The 25,178-nt window shown below is 42.1% G+C and overlaps 1 protein-coding gene across 1 annotated transcript in view; it reads right to left on the bottom strand.

Moving 5' to 3' along the window:
• Nucleotides 1-8,955: 8,955 nt before the first annotated feature.
• The window catches only part of LOC110502311 (heparan sulfate glucosamine 3-O-sulfotransferase 1), a 73,397-nt gene continuing 57,174 nt past the window's right edge, over nt 8,956-25,178 (bottom strand). The window contains exon 2 of the mRNA XM_021580245.2: nt 8,956-10,405. Within this exon, the coding sequence (XP_021435920.1) occupies nt 9,306-10,211 (906 nt within the window). The 5' untranslated portion in view covers nt 10,212-10,405 and the 3' untranslated portion in view covers nt 8,956-9,305. The remainder of the gene's footprint in view (nt 10,406-25,178) is intronic.

The raw sequence follows: 25,178 nt of genomic DNA, 5'->3' as shown, positions 1-25,178 counted from the left end.
GCTAACCAGACAATTTAACATGCAAAAATGACCTAAAACTGATATTATGCAAGATAGATGTCAATTCTTCGTTCTTCTTACAAATCTTTGTGGCTATCTGGCTAGCTAACAGTACCCGCAGCTAGCCAGTTAGCCCTATTGACTGACTTATGGGCTTGCGATCTATGGTACGTAGGCAGGTAAATATGCCAAAATAAACAGCATATTTTTATTAATGTATCAGAACAAAATATTGCAGTCAGGCAACAGATGTGAATAGGAAACATTTCGAAGTCAGTGTTTTTTCTCTCTTCAGCGAAAAATAATGGGCGCCTATGATTTTTTTAAATGTGGTTGCATCATATTTGTTTGCATACTTTCCGTTGAAGCTTGCATCGATGCATGCTTCAAAATATGAACAAAACGAGTACACATTCGAGAAGTGCCCTCCATTTCACATACTTTAAAATTGGACTTACAGTACCAGTCAAAAGTTGACATACTCAAAGGTTTTTCTTTATTTTTACTATTTTCTACATTGTAGAATAATAGTGAAGACATCAACAACTATGAAATAACACATATGCACACTCTTGGCATTCTCTCAACCAGATCTCCACACGCTATCAGTACACCCTTCCTGTTTGGAGTTCGCTCCGGTTATGTCCTAATGCAGATGTTGCTCCCAAAGTTTATGCCTGTCTTACAGGTCCCTGGCTTCTGAGCTGTTCCCCTTTCACACCTCCATTTCCTTTACAACTGAGGTTGCATGGCCTGTATCCGGTGTGCGCTTTACTTACATACACTACCAGTCAAAAGTTTGGGGTCACTGAAATATCCTTGTTTTTTAAAGAAAAGCAAATTTTTTGTCCATTAAAATAACATCAAATTGATAAAAAATACAGTGTAGACATTGTTAATGTTGTAAATGACTGTTGTAGCTGGAATATCTACATTGGCGTACAGAGGCCCATCATCAGCAACCATCACTCCTGTGTTCCAATGGCACAATGTGTTAACCAATCCAAGTTTATCACTTTTAGAGGCTAATTTATCATTAGAACATTGCAAAAAGGTTGTTAGCACAGCTGAAAACTGTTGTCCTGATTAAAGAAGCAATAAAACTGGCCTTATTTAGACTAGTTGAGTATCTGGAGTATAAGCCTTTGAATTCGATTGCAGGCTCAAAATGGCCAGAAACAAATAACTTTCTTCTGAAACTCGTCAGTCTATTCTTGTTCTGAGAAATGAAGAAACTCCCAAGAAACTGAAGATCTCGTACAACGCTGTGTACTACTCCCTTCACACAACAGCGCAAACTGGCTATAACCAGAATAGGAAGAGTGGGAGGCCCTGGTGCACAACTGAGCAAGAGCCCATGAGCTCATGTTGGGCAACATTGAAGATGGTGGCATTTTCTTAGCTAAAATGACAAAGATGCACCTCCAACAACATAAAAAACCTCATAATTCTACCCCAAAAACAATGAGAATTTCTCTCAACCAGTGACATATGGGCTTAAGGTGAGCGCTGATGCCGTCCTGTGATAAGCAGTGCCCAACTCGTCAAAGGCACGGCCGCAAAAAATACAGTATATATACACACACAAAAGGTATGTGGACACCCTTTCAAATTAGTGGATTCATCTATTTCAGCCACACCCGCTGCTGACAGGTGTATACAATTAGAGGCACACAGCCATGAAATCTCCATAGACAAACATTGGCAGTAGAATGGCCTTAGTGAAGAGCTGAGTGACTTTCAACGTGGCACGGTCATAGGATGTCACCTTTCCAGTAAGTCTGTTTGTCAAATTTCTGCCCTGCTAGAGCTGCCCCGGTGAACTGTGAGTGCTGTTATTGTGAAGTGGAAACTTCTAGGAGCAACAACAGCTTAGCCATAAAGTGGTAGGCCTCACAACCTCACAGAATTGGACCGGTGTGTGCTGAAGTGCGTAGCGCATTAAAATCATCTGTCCTTGGTTACAAAGCTCACTCCCGAGTTCCATACTGCCTCTGGAAGCAACTTCAGCACAATAACTGTTCGTCAGGAGCTTCAATTAAATGGGTTTCCATGGCCAAGAAGCTTAGCCATAAAGTGGTAGGCCACACAACCTCACAGAATTGGACCGGTGTGTGCTGAAGTGCGTAGCGCATTAAAATCATCTGTCCTTGGTTACAAAGCTCACTCCCGAGTTCCATACTGCCTCTAGAAGCAACTTGAGCACAATAACTGTTCGTCGGGAGCTTCAATTAAATGGGTTTCCATGGCCAAGTAGTAAGATCACCATGCACAATGCCAAGCGTTGGCTGGAGTGGTGTAAAGCTCACCACCATTGGACGCTGGAGTAGTGGAAACGCATTCTCTGGAGTGATGAATCATGTTTCACTATCTGGCAGTCCAACTGACAAATCGGGTTTTGGCGGATGCCAGGAAAACGCTACCTTGCTGAATTCATAGTGCCAACTGTAAGGAAGAAGAATAATGATTCTGTGGCTGTTTTTCATGGTTTGGGCTAGGCCCGTTAGTTCCAGTGAAGGGAAATAACGCTACAGCATACAATGACATTCTAGATGATTCTGGGCTTCCAACTTTGTGGCAACAGTTTGGGGAAGGCCCTTTCCTATTTCAGCATGACAATGCCCACGTGGACAAAGCAAGGTCCATACAGAAATGGTTTGTCCAGATCGGTGTGGAAGAACTTGACTGGCCTGCACTGACCTCAACCCCATCGAACAGCTTTGGGATGAATTGGAACGCTGACTTTGAGCCAGGCCTAATAGCCCAGATCAGTGCCCGACTTCACGAATGCTCATGTAGTGTATTTCACTTGTCCATTCCCAGCGTGCCTTACAAGGGTGCTGTTGGAGAGACATTGCTGCCACGCTCCAAAGTTCCGTCAAAGAATCATCTAACAGAAATCATGTAGCAGATATAGTATATGGTAGAAAGACTGTGGCCTTTTCTGTAGCCTACAGGCTGGAGATAAAATGCATGACAATGTAATGAGACACTTTACATCACGCAGGTTTCTCCGATCAAATGGCCAAACATAAATGGCGCATAATCAAATAAAAAATATGCTGACATGTTAAACAACAACATATCCAAAAAGCAGGACAGGGCAAAATGGACAATATGGAATGGATAATCAGGCTACTCACAACTGCTGTCCAGGAGTTTCACCCCATGGGCTAAACTGACATGAATAGTTTCAAGTTTGAATCCATAAGTGTTTGACGAGCTAAAAATAAAATACTTATGCATTTCCCGCTGTGTAAAAACGTCGCAAATAGGCTCAGGACAACTCCTGATAAAGTTGGGTTGCTGTTATTCAGAGCTTAAATAGCCAAATTGATTAGTCACAGGAATCAGGACTAATAAAGCCAATGCAACAGCTTGTTTTACAAACAGTGGGCCTAACATGGATGGGAATTCAGGCAGACATGGTATGTAGGCAGACATGGTAGGCAACACCCCAGTAAGCATGCACTGAATGACGCCGACGTATTTTGGACATATTGTTTTGGTACTGTCAGGACCAGCAGTTTTTTTTGGTGTAGTCCAGACTGGCTCGTTCTGCCATACTGCTCGTTCTGTGCATTATTTCCTGCAAGACAAAACATTTTATGTTCTGCTATGGCCAGCGAAGAGCCCGGAACTCAATCCCATTGAGCACGTCTGGGACCTGTTGGATCGGAGGGTGAAGGCTAGGGCCAGGGCCATTCCCCCCAGAAATGTCCAGGAACTTGCAGGTGCCTTGGTGGAAGAGTGGGGTAACATCTCACAGAAAGAACCTGCAAATTTGGTGCAGTCCATGAGTAGGAGATGCACTGCAGTACTTAACGCAGCTGGTGGCCACACCAGATACTGACTGTTACTTTTGATTTTGACCCCCCCCCCCCCTCCCTTGTTCAGGGACACATTATTCCATTTATTTTAGTCACATCTGTGGAACTTGTTCAGTTTATGTTTGTTGTTGAATCGTATGTTCATAAATATTTCCACATGTTAAGTTTGCTGAAAATAAACGCAGTTGACAGTGAGAGGACGGGACGTTTCTTTTTTTGCTGAGTTTAGTAACATCGACGGGGCTGTAGTGGAGCGGGTCGAGAGTTAAGTTCCTTGGTGTCCACATCAGAGATATCACAAAAAAATGGTCTGTTAAAAGTGATCTTCACACTCTGGAACCGGTGTATGTTCCCTAAGTGTGACACAGTGAGTGTGTGTCTACAGTCAGAAATGGGGGTGCTGCGCGGGTGCTGGATGGTCTGGAAGCATGTGCACACGGCTGAGATGGCTCTGTGACCTGGACAGCACATCCCTGTAAGGAAGGATGGGGATTTTCTGGCAGGTGACCAGACACATGACACACACAGGATGGGGCAGGACTTGGCAATGGTCACATCCCTGTCACAGCCTCTTAACCTGCACATACTTATAAAGGTAGAACCCTCGAAAGAGCATGTCGCCTCATGTTATTATTGAAGGACCTATATGCCCCCTAGTGAATACAAAACAAAGGGTATTAACAGCCCTGGGCCTGTCACGCTAAATAGTGTCCACTTGCCAAAATGTGTCCACCCCCTGCATCACAATGGGATTAGATTAGCGTCCGTTGCTAGAATTTGGCAAATTCGTTGCCATGTTCTGAGGTGCATGGAGAGAGAGGCGCATGCAGTCAAAAGACAACGGTAAAATGCATGTGATCAAAGTTACAGGTTATTTACGAGTTGTTTTAGCTTTCAATCTTACCGATTACTGTTGGATGAAGTACTAAACATGATCCATGCGTGGTTATTGATGTTTGGAAAAGTGGTCTTACCTCAACCTTGATATAGGTAGTATGAGCATGCTGCAAACTACTGCGAGGTAAGACCACTTTTCCAAATCTCTTTATTTAGCTCGCTAACGAGCTACGATCTATTTCGTATTGTGTTATTTGTTTTTGTAGAAAATCAGTTGAGTTAAATAGCTAAGGCTCATTACTGTAATAAATTACTTTAGTAACACTACCATCTCCTCTAAGACAAAAGAGCATGCGTCATAACACCTTATAACACAGTCATAACAGCTGACATAACTTGTCAATATCGTCATAACACTATCATTACACATATTTAGAATTGTGACATTATTGCATTATTTTACTGACTGTTATGGCACCTACATAAGAGTGTACAACCATATAATTAGGAATTTGAATTCTAGAATGGACATGAACCTTCTTATGGGATAAAGATCAACCATTTTTGTCAGGGAGTTGGTCAACCATGGTTTGCCCGTGCTGTGATAAGATTGTGTAAAGTAATGAATTTGAAGAATTTATCTGCACTGTATGTTGGTTAGCCAGCCAGCTAGCAAGCCAGCCAGCTCCATACATTTTTCAAGTGAACTGCCAATATGCCAACATTCCACTCAAACAATGCAGTCAATCCACAGCCATACACTGGCTGAAATCAGTTGATGATTGATAGGACTTAAAACAAGTTGTAAATGCAACAAGTTCTGATATTGTATCATATAATAGCACTTACAGCTTTACAAGAAAACACTTTGATATTTATGGTCTGTTTACACATATTTTAGAGGCCATTTATACAGAACGTGTATAGAACCTGTATAAACTGTATTTATAATTATATGACAATATTTTAGGTTGACAATAATTATATTACACCATTTCTGATACATCACATGCCTTTTATTTTCATGCATAAGTCAAATCAGGATTCTGCCTCTACTGCCATTCATTCCAATTCGACTTGTTTGGATTTCTCTTCGATCAATGTGGCTGACATTTTTCACTTCATTCTGGAACTTTGAGGGTTTGTTGATGACATAGTTTGGGAGGTAGCCTAGTGGTTGGTGCGTTGGGCCAGTAACCGAAAGGTTGCTAGATCGAATCCCTGAGCTGACAAGTTAAAAATCTGTCGTTCTGCCCCTGAACAAGGTTGTTAACCCACTGTTCCTAGGCTAATTAATAATTTGTTCTTAACTTACTTGCCTAGTTAAGTAAAGGTTAAATAAATAAAAAAAATTCATAGGATCTCTATGGTCAAAACCCACATGAACACCACCCACTAAAAAAGGCTTCCGAAACGATGTTTCAGGAAACCGATCCACAAAGTTTCATCATTATGTAGATCATTTTATGAACACTGATTTAAAACTTGTCAAATTTGCACATTAATTAAATATTATAAATCAAAGGTAACATTTCTAAATCATACCGCATTTTGGGTAATTCCCCTAGCAACATTGAGGTTGCTAGGTTACATCTTGGTTACAATTTTTACACAGATTCCATTCTCTATGCGTGCAGAAAGCAACATATAGTGAGTGGCAGTGACAAAAATATATTTGTTGTTTTGGCTCTGTACACCAGCACTTTGTCATTTCAAATCCATTCTATTCTTATTGTAAATAAGAGTAGAATATGTTTCTAAATACTTCTACGTTTAATGTGGATTTTACCATGACTACGGATACTCCTGAATAAACTGTGAATAATGATGAGAGGAAGTTAGACGCACAAATATCATACACCCCAAAAATGCTAACCTCCCCTGTCATTGTAGTGGTGAGAAGTTAACATGTCTTGGGGGTATGATATTTGTGCGTCTAACTTTCTCATCATTATTCACGATTCATTCAGGACTATACGTAATCATGATCGCATCCACAGTAATATAGAGGTTTTTAGAAACATACTGGATTCTTCTTTAGAAAAAAAAGTGACTCAAATGACACACTACATTATTTACCATGAGTTTCTATGAGGCACAAAATAATCTGAAACAACCAAAAGAGCAAATGCATCCAACAGACGTGAAAATTCACGTGTAGATTAACCTCATAATCATTGTGTGATTTCAAATCCAAAGTGACGTAGTACAGCGCCAAAACAACAAAACATTTTCACTGTCCAAATACTTGGAGCCCACTGTATGTACCGGACCAATCCTGAAATAATACACGATAAGAAGCTATTGAAACGTGCTAAATAGTTTTTTTCTCAGATGCCAGAACAGCGCTTTCTGTAGCTGTCGGGAATGTTTTGAGCGCTGTGTTAGCTAGCAACGTTGTGCTGTCTTTAGTTTGGCAGGCAGGCAAAAGCAAGGATGATACCAGAGATAATCATGATGAAAATAGTAATGTGTTTCTCTGCTGTTTATGTTGAATAATCACACTGGTGAAACGGCATAGGCTAATTACATCTGCCAAAACATCTTCTATTCATTAACTGAGAAAACCACTGCAAATGGTTCAAATATATTTCCTCGTTTAGGGGCTCATCTGGATCAATGAAGGACCGATAAAAAGGCAAGGACGAAAATCAAAACGCACAAATCGTTTTGTGTTCTGTACGTCAGTGTACAACAAAAAGTAACCGACATGCAACGTTGGAACGTTTATATTAACCATCGAAATTACAGCGCATTTTTAGGTAGTTTCGAAAATCAAAACGCACAAATCGTACAACAGAAGTAACCAAGGTGAAACTACCTAAAATGCGCTGTTATTTCGATGCTTAATATCATGACTTTGATAAAAAAAATAAAAAAAAAGTGCAACTTTTACAAGTTTGGAATCAGACAGTGTTACTGTTCATAACATTATCTACATAATGTGGTTAAAATTTTGCAGTTCCGTTTTTTGGGTCATGGAAAAACACAGTTTTGGTAGGTGGCCCTTGGACTATTGTGTCAGTCATTGTCAGTCACAAAGAAGGTGTCTTCCTGCTCCCAAATACTTCTCCTGCATTCATCCCAATCATCAGCAACAGAGCATTGGGTAGGTACAATTCTGACACCAATGTGTGTGCAACTGCAATGGTAATAATATGGCTAATGGTTTGCCTTGAGTGGTGGGTTTTGACACCCTTATGTAGGTGTATGTAACTAGCCATAAAATAACTCAATACATGTAACAGGTCTAAATGTACGTGGTATGACAGTGTTATGACAAGTTATGTCAGCTCTTATGACATGGTTATGACCTTATTAGATGTTATGACACTATAATTAAAGTAAAGTGCTACCTCTGAGTGTATAGAGTATTCTGATAGCCTGTGCTGGATGGAGCCGTAGAACAAAAGTATGGTTGAATAAACTACTATGAGACATCAATAAAACATAATACAGTATCAGTAAATAGGATACGGTAAGACAGAGTGTGAAAAACATTGCTTGTATCGAACTTCATATTTTAGTATGGACAGACCAACACACCCCTACTGCTGGCAAGGGATAAAGCCGGCAGCATTGATGTCTGTCCCCCCCTGGAGAACGGGAGCACTCTTTTAGCATCTGACAGAGCCACCAGACAGAAGGGAGATCACATAAGCACCAGTCGTCTCTCCAGACAGGCAGCCTTGGCTGCTGTTTAAAGCCTAATCAATGAGGAAACATGACCTGTGGCAATCTGAAATGTGCCGATTCTCTGTGGCATGGAATGGCAAGTGATCTGACAGAAAGGTTCTAAGAAAACACAAAGTATCCATCCATAATAACCAGAGATAATCATGATGAAAATAGTAATGTGTTTCTCTGCTGTTTATGTTGAATAATCACACTGGTGAAACGGCATCTTACATACAGCACAACTCCTGTGAGAACTGCTACAATAAGCATATGATTTACTGGCTGCTTCTACAGCCTAATCAAACCGTTGAACACTGAACAGTGGTAAAATACAGGAAGAGCTCTTTGACTTCAGCTTGCTGACTCTTGTGATTCGGCCCCTTTTGCTGCAGGCACTACCTTCAACGTCAAAATCCATTAGTGATTTCTGTACTACTAAAGCGTCGCTCGAGGGAAACCATTTCCCTGCATTAATGTCCTTCTTCCACCGCAGCGAATCAAACTCTTAGCCTAATGCCTCAGTCTACCTTAGCATGCTCTCTAAATAACTCAGGTTAGGAGCTGGAGAGCAGCACAAAGAACCAAGGGAGAAAAAGATTCCATTCCAGCGTTACATTTTTAAAGCAAAACTATTTATTATCAAGTACAGTAATATCAAACAAAAGTTAAAATCAGGTTCACAAATGAGTTTTTCCACAATCCGCATCACTTCACTTTTGGCAGGTACAGTACAGAGAATGACTTCAATCTTGGGGATTTTTCCATGTTAGTTTGTAAGTTCTTGCTTCGTAAATGTGGAACTGCTCTGCTGACACCAGAGCAGAGTAAAAGGCGACAGGGGTGTTTGGGTGTCAGAGTTCGTAAAGTGCTTCTCCCCCTATAACACTGGTCAGTCAGTCATTGAACAGTCATATGTGGGCCAGGGGGAACTAGTCCTCATAGGTAGAGGGGTGAACTGCCTTACTGCCAGTCAAAGGAGCGCTTCACCAGCCGGTAGAAGTTATGGTTGTGCTCCCGGAGGTAGGAGCGTAGCTGCTGCAGCACGGTACCGTTGACGGCAGGGTGGGGACGCCCTTTGGACTCGTGCAGGCAGCGCTCTCGCCCTTCACTCCGGATGCAGTAGAACCCCTTGGTCTGGTTGAAGTAGAAGTTGGAGGACATTATCCTGGGGGGCAGGTTGAGAAAACGCTCCACCTTCTGTAGCTCAGGCAACGGGTCCCGGATCAAAGTATCCCCATCCACGATGTGGATCTGCTCTAGGGGGAAATAGCGCAACCAGTTGCTCATGTGCATGTCGTAGAGGCTCCGCTGGATGGCCTTATAGCGGGTATTGAGGGCTCCGCTGCGCACCAGCAGGTTCTCAATGGCCTGCACTGGCTTGTGGTTCTCCAGGCGGTTGAAGTAGACCTGGGTGTAGTCTGAGATGACACGTTCAGTTGGGTCCCGCAAGATCAGCAGCAGCTTGATGGAGGAGTTCATGGCACGGATGCGTTTTGGCGCCAAGGCAGAGGTGAAGTAGCCTGGTGTCTTCTCCACTGTGATCTGGTGTGGGTAGGAATATGGCATCAGCTCACGGTACCAGTCAAATCCCTTAGCGTAGTTCTCGTCCCAGTCGAAAAAGTGCACCTCTGTGGCAGCGGCAGCGACCTCAGGGTGGATGTCTAGCATTTCCAGCAGGGCTCGTGTGCCGCCTTTACGCACCCCAATGATGATGCTGTGGGGGGCACATTTACTAGTCCCCAGGGGTGGAGACAGAGTGTCATTAGCTGTGAGTCCAGGGCCTAGATCCAAACTCTGAACAAAATCTGGTGGGGCAGCATATGCCTGGAGAACCAGGAGGAACACTGCTACCAGCAAGCAGGCCATGGTGAGGGAGGGTGATGAGAAGATGGTCAGAGAGGGAGGAGATCAGAGAGAGATGTCCTGTTGTTTAGCTGTGGATCAGAGCCATCTCTCGGAGATCAAAAGATGACAGCAAAGGAGAAGGGAGCGGTTTTCATCTGCCATTGAACATCAGAAGGAGGATGAGGAGGAGAAACCACAGCCAGTCCGAAGCACATCTGGAGAGACAGAAGACAAGAAAAGAAAAGAAATGGACTTAGATTTTCCCATCTGAATAGCTAGCATAGGCCCAAAGCACTTTCTTATTTTACCTGACAAAGCTTTCTAGTAATTCATAGAATGTATGTCTGACTCAAGTGTTTCGTCTCCTTCGGTTATCATTATTCGTCTCTCATTTTGTCCTTCTATCTCCCTCTCAGATCTCTCCTTCCCATATTAAGAATCACTTACGTTTAATTCTATGCTGTCATTTCACAGGAATATACTTTTTTTGCTCATTACAAAATGTGTGCCAGATATGTGAGAGCGTGACTCGGGGACAAAACAGAGGTCACACTACTTCATCTTGTTTTACCGGGTCATAATCCTCACTCAAATCAATACAGTTAATATCCGCCCTGGAACATTTCAATCCAAACAGCAGAGGTAGGTTTTAAGGACAGTGTGGCTGTAGAAATAAGAGGAGTTTTCAGTTCTGGATAACTTAGATTTTCCATACACGTGAAGCAAGATCAAAAGCAAGGCCAAGTGAAGGACGTTATGTATTGGGACAAAGTATTTATGTTCTAGTGGGTTTCCGTAGCCTTAGTTCTAACGCTAAGTACCCTGGGCATTGAAGTGGGTTGTTGAGAGTAGACTTCCTGAAGTAATGTAAGATGCACAACTCCAGTACATACCCTCGTTGAATCTAAAACGATTTCTCCATCCCCGCATGAGTCTAAAGTTAATCTGAAGAGTCAAGATACAACTAAAGGTAGGACTAGGATTTAAAATACTGGATATACTGAACAGTTGAATCCTTCTGACCTTAAAAGTCATCTCAAATAGTTACGAGGAAAACATTTCTCCATGACAGTCAAAATAACTGCTCTGCTGCATAAACATCCAACAAAAAACAAAAAGGTCATGGTAAGGCTCTATAAATATTACTTTATTATTTCCACTTTGCTGTTTCCCAATATTAAATCAACCACTACCATGATTGAATAAACATAAATCTATTGCTAAGGAACAACAGTAGTCACAGCTCACTCTGGATGAAGCCTCCCACTCCCTAAACAGCAGAGGACAAATCTGTTCCCCACTTCCCAGAGGGTTGTCTGTTCCCACGGTGCCACTACCAGCCTCCCCCGCTCTCTAATCAGGTCTTCCCATTGCAGACTGAAGGGAGTGATACCTGGACCGCCATAAAGCTCTAATCTCTGGCCAGGGGGTCCAGGGGGCTGTGGATGTTAAGTATGGGGCTGGGTATGGGGCTAAGGATGGGGATAGAGCAGGGGCTAGGTAGCTGTGGGTATGGGAATAAGGCTGGGGGCTCGGCCAAGATGTGAAGTTGAGGGCTTGGTATAAGGTCTGGGGCCGGGGTCAAGTATGAGGGCTGGGGCATGGACTAGGTATGGGGGCTAGGGCTATAGGGGATGCAGCCCTGGGGGCTGGACCATCCCAGAAGCACTGTGGATAAAGAAAAGGTGCTCTACTGTGAATGTCTGCGCAGGGAGCCACTTACGCGCTGTGACAGGCACGCCTGCCTGTCAGCGCTTCCATGGCAGAGAGCTGCCAAGTCCAATGCTAACAGCCAGGCAGCCAGGCGACCTTCCTGTCTTATCCAATTCCCCTCACTTCCCTCAGCACACCGCCACCTGGAATGAGCCATTGTTTCACATCCCGCTGAGCCGCATTGCTTTATTCAAGGCTTGATGCATATCTTCAGGTTTTCATTCATCACACAGCCAGCCCGGCACAGTATCTCAGCATCTGGCAGAGCCTTTAACTAAAAATATTGGACTATTGGAGATAGAAACGGAATACCGACAGATTACAGACAAGAGACTGGCAATATATTTAGTCCAGAACTAAGTAAGAGGTCACATTGCAGTTGGCTGAATAAAACAAGATATTGAATACACTTACCATTTATTTTTTATTTTGACAAAGACATGAAATCAGAATGCCCATTAACACCTGCATGCTTTACATCTGCAATCATTTAGCTATGCCTACCTACGACTATCACACACGTGGCGTTGCTCTGATCTTCTGTGATCTCATTTTACAGTTTGTCAGTGGCTGCAGAGACTGTGGCTTATTACCTCATAGCATTATCACGGAGAGCCTGAGCCAGTGTAGCTCATGGTTCGATCCTATTATTCATCATCCTAGGTGGCACAGAGGGAGAAGCCACAGGTTTCCTGTTCCACAGGAACCCAACTCCCACTAATTACTCAAACCAGCCAGCCAGCTATATCTAATGCATGGTCTAGAATAGATCCCGACCGATATGTGATTTTTGGGTTCAATACCAATTTTAGGGAGTCAAAAGTCACCTCTATTTTTACATAAATTGAGCTCCAAAGGATTAAAATACATATACATGATTAGGCCTGGCTCACAGTCAGCATTCCAGTTCATCCCAAAGGTGTTGAGGTCAGGGCTCTGCAAGCCAGTCAAGTTCTTACACACCGATCTCTACAAAACATTTCTGTATGGACCTCCGTGCACAGGGGCACTCCCAAGCTGAAACAGGAAAGGGCCTTCCCCAAACAGCTGCCACAAAGTTGGAAGCACAGAACCGTCTAGAATGTCACTAATTTGAAGGCGTGTCCACATACTTTTGCATATACAGTATAGTGTACTCTAAATGATGATTTCAATAATATCATTATTTAAGAACATTTGTGGTTTACAGTATATACACCCAAAATAAACTACATCCTCTATAAATGACAGTAAAAGTTTAGTGCACCTTCTTAGGTACAACTTAAAGATGTCTTTCTGTGGTAGTGTATAAGAAGTATCCAAAAGTATTTGTGCTAAATCACCACAAGGGTTGGTTGGCTGAATGAATTAAACTTTGTCTCAAAGTAAATCTACACTGCTCACAAATAAGCATAAGCATGGAAATGCAGTAACATGGCGTTCATAACAGGTGTCAGCATTTGCCTTGAGTAGATCTCCTACAGTTTTCAAAACAGCCAAAGGTCATGTAAACACAGTGGCGTGTATTCATGAATGCCAAGGGAAGCCAGGCTTCTCCAAAAAAAATTGACCAAGAAAAACAAAAGAAACATACAAAATAATGTATTTCGTCTATCTGTGTTTCATACATTTCTTTCAATTTGCAAGAGGCTGAATGTACCCCACTGGAGAAAGCATCCAGGCTAACGAAACAGCACCCCTCTGGCTCAGTATGTGTAGCATATCTATCTGATGCTGTCGGGCCAAAAAGAGTATGACATTGTTGCCATCCATAGCATTGAATTCAAGGGAAGCCAGCGAGCATTTGACCTCCCTTGATAAAAAAATAAAGAAAATAACAGCCAATCAGCGTTGGGGCAAACGGAGTGTGAATTCAGCTGTGAATGGTCCTGGCGCACAAAAAAAAGAAACTGTCAAGGGAAGCCAGTTTGGATTCAAACCAATGACATCATATCAGAAGTCAAAAGTCATTAACAGAAAAAAACGTGAATTGTTGCATCTCGTTGTGTCTTTGTCTACCGGTGGCTAGCTAGAAAAAAATTGTCCCTTTCCTAAATTAGCCATGGATGGAGATACGGATTTGGACTTGTGGTTCTAGCATAATTCTCCGTACTTGAACTTATGTTGATTGGACTAAATTGTTTTGGGTATCTTTTAGTTGTCACTGTATTAGACTAAGCAATAGTTGTTTAGTAGTCCAAAAGTGTTGGAAACATTACCTTACTTGACCTCCAGCATGGTCAAGCAACTGTTTGTTACATGCAAAATGTTTTGTGGGCTTCACCAGACAGATGTTTCTCTCCAGTTTTGTAATGAAACAAATGTGTGGTTGAATTTATTCTGCCACTGTGTCTTCTTATTGTCTCCACCTTAGGCCTGTATATCACAGTGTCAAGGCATATGAACACATAGCTTGTACTATGGCTTTTTTTCTGGCTTGGCTTCCCCAGTGATTTTACCAACGCTCCGCGTTAGTAGTAAATCTTGCTCTTTTTGCCCATAGTGGTTCAACTCTACCATTGAAATTGGGATGTAAGAGGCGCCTCTACGTTATTTCAAGGGAGGGGTTTGGTAATACACTTCTAGATGTGCTGGGTGGTACCGCCTCAAGACTTACTATGAAAGCAGGTGACAGCGCGCCTTAACGCCTTACTGACGTTACATACAATTTAAAAAGGCATTAAGGCACATTTCCACATCACCAAGTTCAACATTTTTGCTTACTGTTTGTGTTTTACGCAACAACAACAAAAAACATGCAGGATATGTTGATTATATACATTTATATTCGTTGCAACATAACAATAAATAGATGACAATGGTGATCATTGCAACAGGCCTTATTCTCCCCCCCCCCCTTCACTGCTATGACTGATGGTGGCCCAATCCACTAAACAAATTGGGTTATAGTTGGTTGTGAGTTCTAATCCCACAAGGGGATTTTTTTTAACCCTTTATTCACAATATTCATCCCGTGCCCACACACTTCTGATTCTTAAAAGTGAAAGCATACCTGTGAGAGGGGTTACAGTGGTAGTAGTTGGAGGTTTTTATACAGTTCCCAAAACCAATCTGAGTTAATTTGACCAGTGGAAAAATAGCTACTGCGTCAATACAGCAATGTGGTATGGATTGAATTTAGCCCCTAATTTTCATTTCAAAGTGATGATTGTAATTTTCTTCCCAACACAATACACGCGAGTCCACATTTAAAAAAAAAAATTCTGCAAGAAAGGAGCAGAGAAATATGCGAGCTCTAGTGGACAGGGCATTTTCTTCTGACCAATCAAGTGAGGTGTTTTTACGTTTCATAGGGTTCCAGTCTGGAAGCACGCTGTGCTAAATATGGATAGAATTTGTAAAAATGACTAGCTAGCTCAATGATATTGACAGAATTTGAAAGCTACAACAAGGCATTAGTGAGGAAGACGAAGGGAAGAATTAAAGTGAGCGTTTCCACATAGCATGACCGTTACACGGCTGGCTAGCATTAGAGCTTTCAGGTTAGTCTATCTATTGGTTCTTATGTTGTGGAACAGAGCAATAGGTCTAGCTATGTACTTGTCATTTGGTTGAGTCTAACATTAATTTAGAAAAGTGTCTAGTTAGCAAGCTGAGATCAATGTTAGCTAGCTTGCTAATAATGTTCTGAGGAGAACAGGCTAGCTCCCTGTAGAATCAAGACAAGAGGGGATGGCAAGAACGTGAGATGTGCAGTTGCTTCATCTGGCTGAGGCAGTGCCCAGACGAGATGAGACAGAGTTACCTGCTACAGAGATAAAAAGGTGAGATCTCTCAGATTCTATCTTGATTAGCTAGTGAGATTTCAATGTCGAACCAATGCAATGATATTCATTAATATCGGCTTGCTATGTGAACTGCTTTTTCTGAAAATGTCCATCTCAGGGCCGGCCCTCCCATTAGGCAAGACTAGGCAATTGCTTATGGCGGCATTTGAATTTGGGGCGGCATTTTGGAAATTGGCTGCCGCCCTCCGGCGCTTCTGATTGGCTACTACACCGCCTGCTCATAGCCGTTGCTGCAGTTCTCGCCATCACCCCATTCCCGCTTCCCTCGATGTTCCTTCCCATTATCCTTGGTAGCTATGGTTGTGTGTTTTAATGAGATTATCCTATTATGAAACATTAATAAAAATAAATCTACCAATTAAACTATTGTATTGTATTGTCTTTTAATGTTTGTGTGTGAGGAAGATGATTATTGATTAAGGCAGTAGCCTAGCATAGCCTGTTAACGTTAGCTAGCTACTAGTGGAAATAATATCTGTTAATAGTAAGCTATAGAGATTTGCAACCAAATTAGCTACCATGTCTAAGAGACAAAAACTAAATCAGGAAGCGAATATATATACTTTTTAACTAATGAGAAAAGAGGCACACTCTTTAAACCAAAGTGATTCGCTGCATGCAGTAATGTTCCTCAGCCAGTGTGGAGAACAACATGACTCCGAGGACAGGCCGTTCAATCTCCAAGACGGACGAGCCACCGTTCAATGGTTCTCGCAGCAAACCGGAGGAGTCCTAGCCATCCACTTCCACTGATGATGACAGCTCTCTGGGTGGACAAGAACAGTTGGTCGCACCAGGCCAAGCCACACATCCAAACAATGCCAGCAGAAAACCTACTATCTGGGACTCAGACTCAGATTTGTCGCTCCACGTCCCGATGACATTGGTGCTGCTGCTGCAGGATATCAATCCGAGGGCCTTTTTTCAGCCAATGCAGCGCGCACTCGCTGAACCTGGTTCTCTCTGATGCAGCATCGTGTTGCTTGAACACCTTAAACACCTTGGCGGTGGCTGAGTTACCACATTTTTTATCCAGACCTACACACCGCTGGGATGTGCTGAAAGGGAACGTGAAAGATAGCATGAAACAATTTCACAGTGAAATCCTTTAGCACCACAAGATGGGAGAGCCGTGCATTACAAAATCAACTTCCAAGAAGCAGTGCATGCTTTTGCTGCCAGGAAGGCCAGGCAAGTCAATTCGCATTAATTCTATCAGAGTAATTTTTAAGATGACTCTTAAAGCACTCCATCACTCTCCTTGGTCAAACAGCCCTTACACAGCCTGGAGGTGTGTTGTGTCATTGTCCCGTTGAAAAACAAATGATCATCCCATCTGGTTTGTGCTTAGTGGGACTGTGTGTCGCTGCAGAATGCTGTGGTAGCCATGCTGGTTAAGTGTGCCTTGAATTCTAAATAAATCACAGACAATGTCACCAGCAAAGCACCCCCACACAATCACACCTCCTCCATGCTTCACAGTAGGAACCACACATGCGGAGATCATCCATTCACCTACTCTGTGTTTCACAAAGACCAGGAGGTTGGAACCAAAAATCTCAAATTTGGACTAATCAGACCAAAGGACAGATTTCCACCAGTTTAATGTCCACTGATAGTGTTTAGTATTTTTATTGGTGTCCTTTAGTGGTGGTTTCTTTGCAGCAATTCAACCATGAAGGCCTGATTCACACAGTCTCCTCTGAACAGTCGATGCATCTGTTACTTGAACTCTGAAGCATTTATTTTGGCTGCAATTTCTGAGGCTGGTAACTCTAATGGACTTATCCTCTGCAGCAGACGCAACTGAGTCTTCATTTCCTATGGCGGTCCTCATGAGAGCTGTGGCTTCACGGTTTTTGCGACTGCACTTGAAGAAACTTTCAAGTCCTTGAAATTTTCCACATTGACTGACTTTCATGTCTTAAAGTAATGATGGACTGACGTTTCTCTGCTTATCTGCTTTTGCCATACTATGGACGTGGTCTTTTACCAAATAGGGTTATCTTCTGTATACCACCACTACCTTGTCACAACACAACTGATTGGCTCAAACGCATTAAGAACGATATAAATTCCACAACTTCACAAGGCACACTTGTTAATTGAAATGCATTCCTCACGAAGCTGGTTGAGAGAACTCCAAGAGTGTGCAAAGCAGTCATCAAGGAAAAGGGTGGCTACTTTGAAGAATCTTAAATATATTTTGATTTGTTTAACATTGGTTACTACATTATTCCATATGTGTTATTTCATAGTTTTGATGTCTTCACTATCAATCCACAATGTAGCAAATAGTAAAACTTAAGAAAAACCCTTGAATGAGTAGGTGTGTACAAACTTTTGACGGGTACTCTATGTGCATACACGCATGAACATCTTGTATGGGCCTAATCATAGAATCAGAGCCTAATTCTTCCTATTCAAAAACGTGGTAGGCCTACCCGTTTGACAAACTCATGCACATCATCTGTATCCGTGTTTCATTCCATAGTATGTTTAAATATATTTGTACTACATTACTATCTGTCTCAAATCATCAGCATGAAGAACACTGAATTCTGTCATGTGGACTGAATTGTCACTCAAATAATGTTGTGCCTCTGTTTCATATCTGCTAAGCACACCTCTGCTAGCCATACAGCCACTGCCTCAGAGTGGTTGGGTAAGCTCCTTCCTGGCTGGCTGTGTCCAGAGGTGACATTGGACAGGGCCATGCTGTCTCCCAACCCCTCTGTCTCAATTCCCAGTAATTATTCTGCAATAGTTTGTGCCGGGGGGGGGGGGGGGGGGGGAAATAGGGTCAACTTCTCTTATCCAGACCCGTATTCACAAAGTGTCTTAGAGTAGGAGTGCTGATCTAGGATCAGTGTTTAATTGTAGATCATATTGACTGGTGGAACCTGACCCTAGATCAGCACTCCTACTCGTGGCACATTTCCATCCAGGATTTAACTCGAGTTCTACCCAAGAGGCTCAGACTTTTGTTTCCATCTACGCAGGCTGGCACCCCTGTGTCACTGGGCTATGGCTCCAGCAGACCTGCTGTCACTTGGGCCAAAGTCAAGCCAGTGGTACTTTTCAGCTGGCGTTTACATAACAATGGCTAAAAGTGAACTTTAATACCTTCTCACAAAACAGCTGCTTAAATCAATCTTGATTATGCCGAGGTTGTTGATTCTGCTCTTCACAAGTCCTCGGTGCCAGCCTTGGCTACGGAAACTATTTCCCTAGTATAACATATGGGTCTAAACATCAGTGTTACACTAGTGTATGAGTCGAAAAGCAGCACTGGACCCTTGTTCTTACCAGATGCTGTTGAGAATTAAGAAGAACTGGATGACGATGTAACCGAAGGGCAGGATGCCCCCCTCCATGTCAATGGGAGCATGCCTAAGATATCACATTACACCAGGGCCAATATTCACAAAGCATCCAATGCAGCTTTTTGACTAACAGTGTTACACCAGCGTATACACCCTTGTGTTATACTAGGGAAATTGTTTCCATAGCTAGTGCTGGCAGTGAGGACTTGTGAAGAGCAGAATCATCAAACTCTGCATAAATCAAAACAGCTGCTTTGTGGGAAGGTGTTCAAGTTCACAGTTAGCCATTGTTAGGTAAATGCAGGCTGAAAAGTACCAGCGGCCTGACTTTGACTGCAAGTGAGAGCAGGTCCGCTAGAGCCATGGTTTAGTGAGACACCATGGTTTAGTGAGACACGGGTGCCAGACCACGTAGATGGAAAGAGAAAAGTCTGAGCCTTTTAGGTAACACACTGAGGTAAATCATATATGGAAATAGGCCACATAAGTAGAAGTGCTGATCTAGGGTCAGGTTGCACCAGGCAAAATTATTTTAGGATCTAAAATTAAAAACTGATCCTAGTTTAGCACTCTGTGAACACTTTTTGAATACTGGTCCAGATGAGACAAGTTGACCCTAGACCCCTGGCACAAGCTATTGCAGAATAATTACTGGGGACTGAAACAGGGGAGTTGGGAGACACTGTGGCCCTGTCCAATGTCACCCCTGGACAGGGCCAGCCATGAAGGAGCTTACTCAACCACTGAGGCAGTGGCTGTGCGGCAAGCAGAGCCAAACATGTGCTTAGCAGATCTGAGAGAGACACAGCATTATTTGAATGACAATTCAAACATAATTCAGTATCCTTCATGCTGATGATTTGTAAAATTTGAGAGAGAAAACAATGCAGTACAAATACATTAAAACATACTTTGCAATGTAACACAGATACAGATGTGCATTAGGTGGTTTAAAATAATACAATTATTACAGATAGTTACAGTGGTTCTTACTTTAAAAGTTGCTTCACGTTATTTAAGTGTCAGCCATTGTTGCCATTAATGCTAGTTTGACCACCAGAGGGCATCTTTGAGAACCATTTGACAATTTATTATATTGGCTGTACTAGAGAATTTAAAACCTTTATTGTAAGAACATAGTACATGGGATTGATTTTAAGAAACGTAGCTTAATTAATTTGGTGTTTCTATTCCAAAAAAAAGTAAACAGTCAGGCGCTGTACAACGTGACCGTTCGGGAGTAGGCTACTAAGAGCAAAATAATACTAACATTTCCACACCCTAATTGTAGGCTAACCAATACCCAAACAGAGATGAATTGAAAATAAAAATGTAATTGATTTATCAAGACCAGTTCGAAACGGTGCTGAAATAGTTGACCACACGAGGGTAGGCTATTGCTTCAAATCCTATAATAACAATTGGATGACTTTGGGTGTTCCCAGTAAGCAACAATTTGTTGCCTTCATTAGCCTACTTTATTCTGAAAAATTCATCTGTACCTTGAGAAACTGACGATACAACACAACAACACATTCATTGATCTCAGCAAGCTGAGGGAAAGTGCAACTAAAATGTAGCTGAGATGTGCTGTACAGTAGTTGAAATAAACATCTGCATTTTGAAAGTATTTATCGTTATTTTATTAACTAAAGCATAAAGAAGTTGATGAACAGATATTTAAGCATCGAATACATTGCAAGTTGGGGGGGGATTTTCACACCTACAGGAGCCGGGCTATTAAACTAATCGCTGGATAACAGATTGGCCCTCGGGAACTCTTCAATATGCTTTAAATGCCACAATATCACAAATAATTGAACACACAACATGAGCAGATTAACGTGATAAAAAATAACTATATTTCGGAGAAGATAGTTTCAAATAACCGAAAGTGAGCGAATGTAATCTGAATAAAGGGAAAAAGGCCATTCTTGAAAATGGAGTGAGACATTCTTACTAATTTGTAAATAGAGCCAGTTGGTTATTTATAATTAATGTTTTTAGAGGGAGAGAAACCAAAAGCCCTCTGTGCCTATATATAATAAAAATAATCATATTTGTCAGTACTTTGTATTTACCCAAGTTCTCTCGTTAACTTCAGAACTAACCAACAGTTTTTGTTGTTGTTGCCTGATGCAGGACTCTAGCGCCAGAGGAGAGACTCAGACTGAAAACTCCTCCAATAATTGCCACAGTTTAGACTACCGATAGATCAGCATTCTAACTGTCCCTTGTGATAGTGTGGTGCAATAACAGAAGAATGCCACCATCTACCACAAATGGTTGCGGCATAAGCTCGTAACTTTTAGAGGAATAACCACTGTAGCTCTATCCACGCTTTACCTAAAAATGTTTCTATATTATAGCTAGCTAGTTGGTTGATGTTGTTCTAGCTAGCTCACCCAATGCAGGCCATTCTCCTCCTTGCTGGTCTGCAGATGCATGACTACATGATCATGATGTTGTGGCTGTAGCATTTAACATACACAAGAAAAACAACTAGCTAGCTATATCAGACAGACATTTTCAAAAGCAGCTCATATAGCAAGCCAATAAAATGAATAGCATTGCATTGGTTCGACATTGACATCTCGGAGGTTAATCAAGATAAAAAAATAAAAAATAAAATAGTGAGATCTCTCAGATTCTCTCTGTAGCAGGTAGCTCATCTCGTCTGGGCACTGCGTCAGCCAGATGAAGCAACTGCACATTTAATGTTCTTCCCCATCCCCTCTTGTCTTGATGCTACAGGGAGCTAGCCTGTTCTCCTCAAAAACATTATTAGCAACATAGCTAACATTAGCCATCTTGAGCGCAGATCTCAGCTTGCTAAATAGCGAAGTCAACCAACTACACACCACATATACACAGAGCAAACAATTATTTTCTAAACTCATTTGTCTCAACCAAATTACATGTACATAGCTGGACCTATTGCGCTGTAACACAACATAAGAACCACTAGATACAGGCTAGCCAGAAATCTATGATACTAGTCTGCTTAGCTAGCTAGACACAATGTCAATATAAATTAGGCAATATAAATTAGAATTTTAGCAACCAGGAAATGGAGCGATTTCTGCATATTGCACCTTTAAAGGGATACTTTGAGATTTTGGCAGAGAACCTTTATCTACTTCTCTAGAGTCAGATTAACTAGTGGATACAATTTGTATGTCTGTGTCCAGTATGATGGATGTTAGAGGTAGTTTCGTGAGCCAATGCTAACTAGCGCAATGACTGGAAGTCTATAGGTATCTACTAGCATGCTAGCAAATACCCATAGACTTCGTCATTGTGCTAATGCTAGTTAGCAATTGCACTAACGCTAGTTAGAAACCTCCATCAAAATCCCCGAAGTATCTCTGGGGTATTACTATTCATATGTAGGTATGCAGATATACCCTTTTCAATGCAAAGACTAATCGAACAGTGGAATCTGACTGGAATGGGATCAAGGGTCTCATTGTTGTGGTTCCGGAGCCATCTTGGAGCAGAGATATGGATAGCTTCCCTGAATAGTAAAGTTTGTGGACTTTATTGTTAAGTCCGCAGCAAAGCAAAGTCTTATTAGGGCAGAGCATCCTGTGTTGGACATACAGTGGCTGAACAGAGAGTGATATGGGGAAACGCTCTGTAACACACTGCTAGACTGACTTACACAGTACATTTTACTTTACTAGCCCTCGGCCTGGTTCCACGGGGGCTTGTTACAGTGTTGAGCAGTGGCCTAGCGGAGTGGACCCCAGCTGATTATAGATAGGTGGGACTGAAGTCCAATCAAGCGCACCACAGTGAGGTAAGGCCATGGAGCTATCCTTCTTCATAACTCCATCTTTCTCCCCCTCTTTATCTCGTTTATTTTGTCGTCACTCTGTCACCTGCATAGGGAGTATTTGTATTCGGGAGTATTAGACCTCAAACCCACTGCCCCTTTACGTAGAGTAAAAGAAGAAAGACATCCTCAGCTTTCTCTATATTTCAAACACCCTCTTTTCCTCCCTCTCAAATGCCTGATGGCCGGGTTCAAACACATCCCACACACACAATGCCTTTATCTGAGCGATAAAATGCAGTCCTTGACCCCAACTGTCTATTTTCAATTGCTGTCGCTCCCTCTGTCTCCCCTCTTCGGTCCGTCTATCCCATACTTTAACTGCATAAACAGGGTGGAACAAATTTGACTCCACTCCAGTTATCCTCCCCACACTCTTTCACAAACTCTGTGAGACCATATCAACAGTATGGCTTTTAAATAATGGATACATTATTTCCAGAGCGATCACTGGGTATAATAAACAAATTCTCTATGACTTCCCTAGCTTAAATTGTATGATGTAGAACAAATCATATATTATTTCTCACACACACAGAATGTGTTCCATTATATGAATCATATCTTAAAATATATATATAAAAAAAAACACTTACATTGGCAGGCAAATCTACTTTGTTCTGCCAGTGATGTAACAAATTCCTCCTAAACTGGGTACAAAACATTATTCAAAGCACAATGAATAATTCAGTTGTTTTATTTTCCAGGTTTATGACACATTTTCATTTGGATATGGTATTGTAAGGAAGGACTTAAAAAGCACTTCATGAAACATAGGACTTACTCCTATGTAGGTCCCTCGTCTCCACACTAAGAGTTAACACTACAAAACATTTAAGGAGAGTTATCAAAAAAATACATGCGGATACAAATCTCACTGAGCACAGACATCAATTCAACATTGGTTCAACGCAATTTTATTGAAATGACAATATTGATTCAACCAGTGTGTGCCCAAATGGGATATTACCAAAGTGTTAAGCTGCAAATTTCACACGTCTCGTACCACTTTCTCATAGCACCTACTGTGCGTAGGTAGCGTACGAGAATAGCCTACCTCCAGATCTACCCCCCTAAGAGTAGAAGAATGTAAACAGCTCTGTTTTCTTCCGTTTGGTTCCTAATGAACAGTGCAGTGCATTCGGAAAGTATTCAGACCCCTTACCTTTTCCCACATTTTGTTACGTTACATCATTCTAAAATGAATTAAATGTTTTTTTAAAAAATCCTCAACCTACACACAGTACTCCATGAGAAAACATATTTTTTTTTACATTTTTGCAAATGTAATAAAAATAAAACAGAAATAACTTACTTGCATAAGTATTCAGACCCTTTGCTATGAAACTCGAAATTGAGCTCCGGTGCATCCCGTTTCCATTGATCATACTAAGATGTTTCTACAACTTGGAGTCCACCTCTGGTAAATTCAATTGATGGGACATGATTTGGAAAGGCACAGGCCTGTCTACAAGGTCCCACAGTTTACAGTGCATGTCAGTGCAAAAACCAAGCCATGAGGTCGAAGGAATTGTCTGTAGAGCTCTGAGACAGGATTGTATCGAGGCACAGATCTGGGGAAGGGTACCAAAACATTTCTGCAGCATTGAAGGTCCCCATGAACACAGTGGTCTCCATAATTCTTAAATGGAAGAAGTTTGGAACCACCAAGACTCTTCCCAAATTTGGCCACCCGGCCAAACTGAGAAATTGGGGGAGAAGGGCCTTGGTCAGGGAGGTGACCAAGAACCTGATGGTCATTCTGACAGAGCTCCAGAGTTCCTCTGAGGAGATGGGAGAACCTTCCAGAACGGCAACCATCTCTGCAGCACTCCACCAATCAGACCTTTATGGCAGAGTGGCCAGACGGAAGCTACTCCTCAGTAAATGCACATGAGAGACCGCTTGGAGTTTGCCAAAAAGGCACCTTAAGGACTCGCTGGTCTGATGAATACAAGATTGAATGCCAAGTGTCATGTCTGGAAGAAACCTGGCACCATCCCTGTGGTGAAGCATGGTGGTGGCTGCAGCATCATGTTGTGGGGATGTTTTTCAGTGGCAGCGACTGGGACACTAGTCAGGATTTAGGGAAAGATTAACTGAGCGAAGTACAGAGAGATCCTTGATGAAAACCTGCTCCAGAGAGCTCAGGACCTCAGACTGGGGCAAAGGTTCCCCTTCCAACAGGACAACGACGCTAAGCACACAGCCAAGAAAACGCAGGAGTGGCTTCGGGGACAAGTCTCTGAATGTCCTTGAGTGGCCCAGCCAGAGTCCGGACTTGAACCCCAAAATTTCTGGAGAGATCTGAAAATCCCATCCA

Source organism: Oncorhynchus mykiss, chromosome 23, assembly GCF_013265735.2.
Source record: "Oncorhynchus mykiss isolate Arlee chromosome 23, USDA_OmykA_1.1, whole genome shotgun sequence".
Lineage (NCBI taxonomy): Eukaryota > Metazoa > Chordata > Actinopteri > Salmoniformes > Salmonidae > Oncorhynchus > Oncorhynchus mykiss.
The sequence above is the reverse complement of the archived record's forward strand: the minus strand, read 5'-3'. Positions and strand labels throughout refer to the sequence as shown.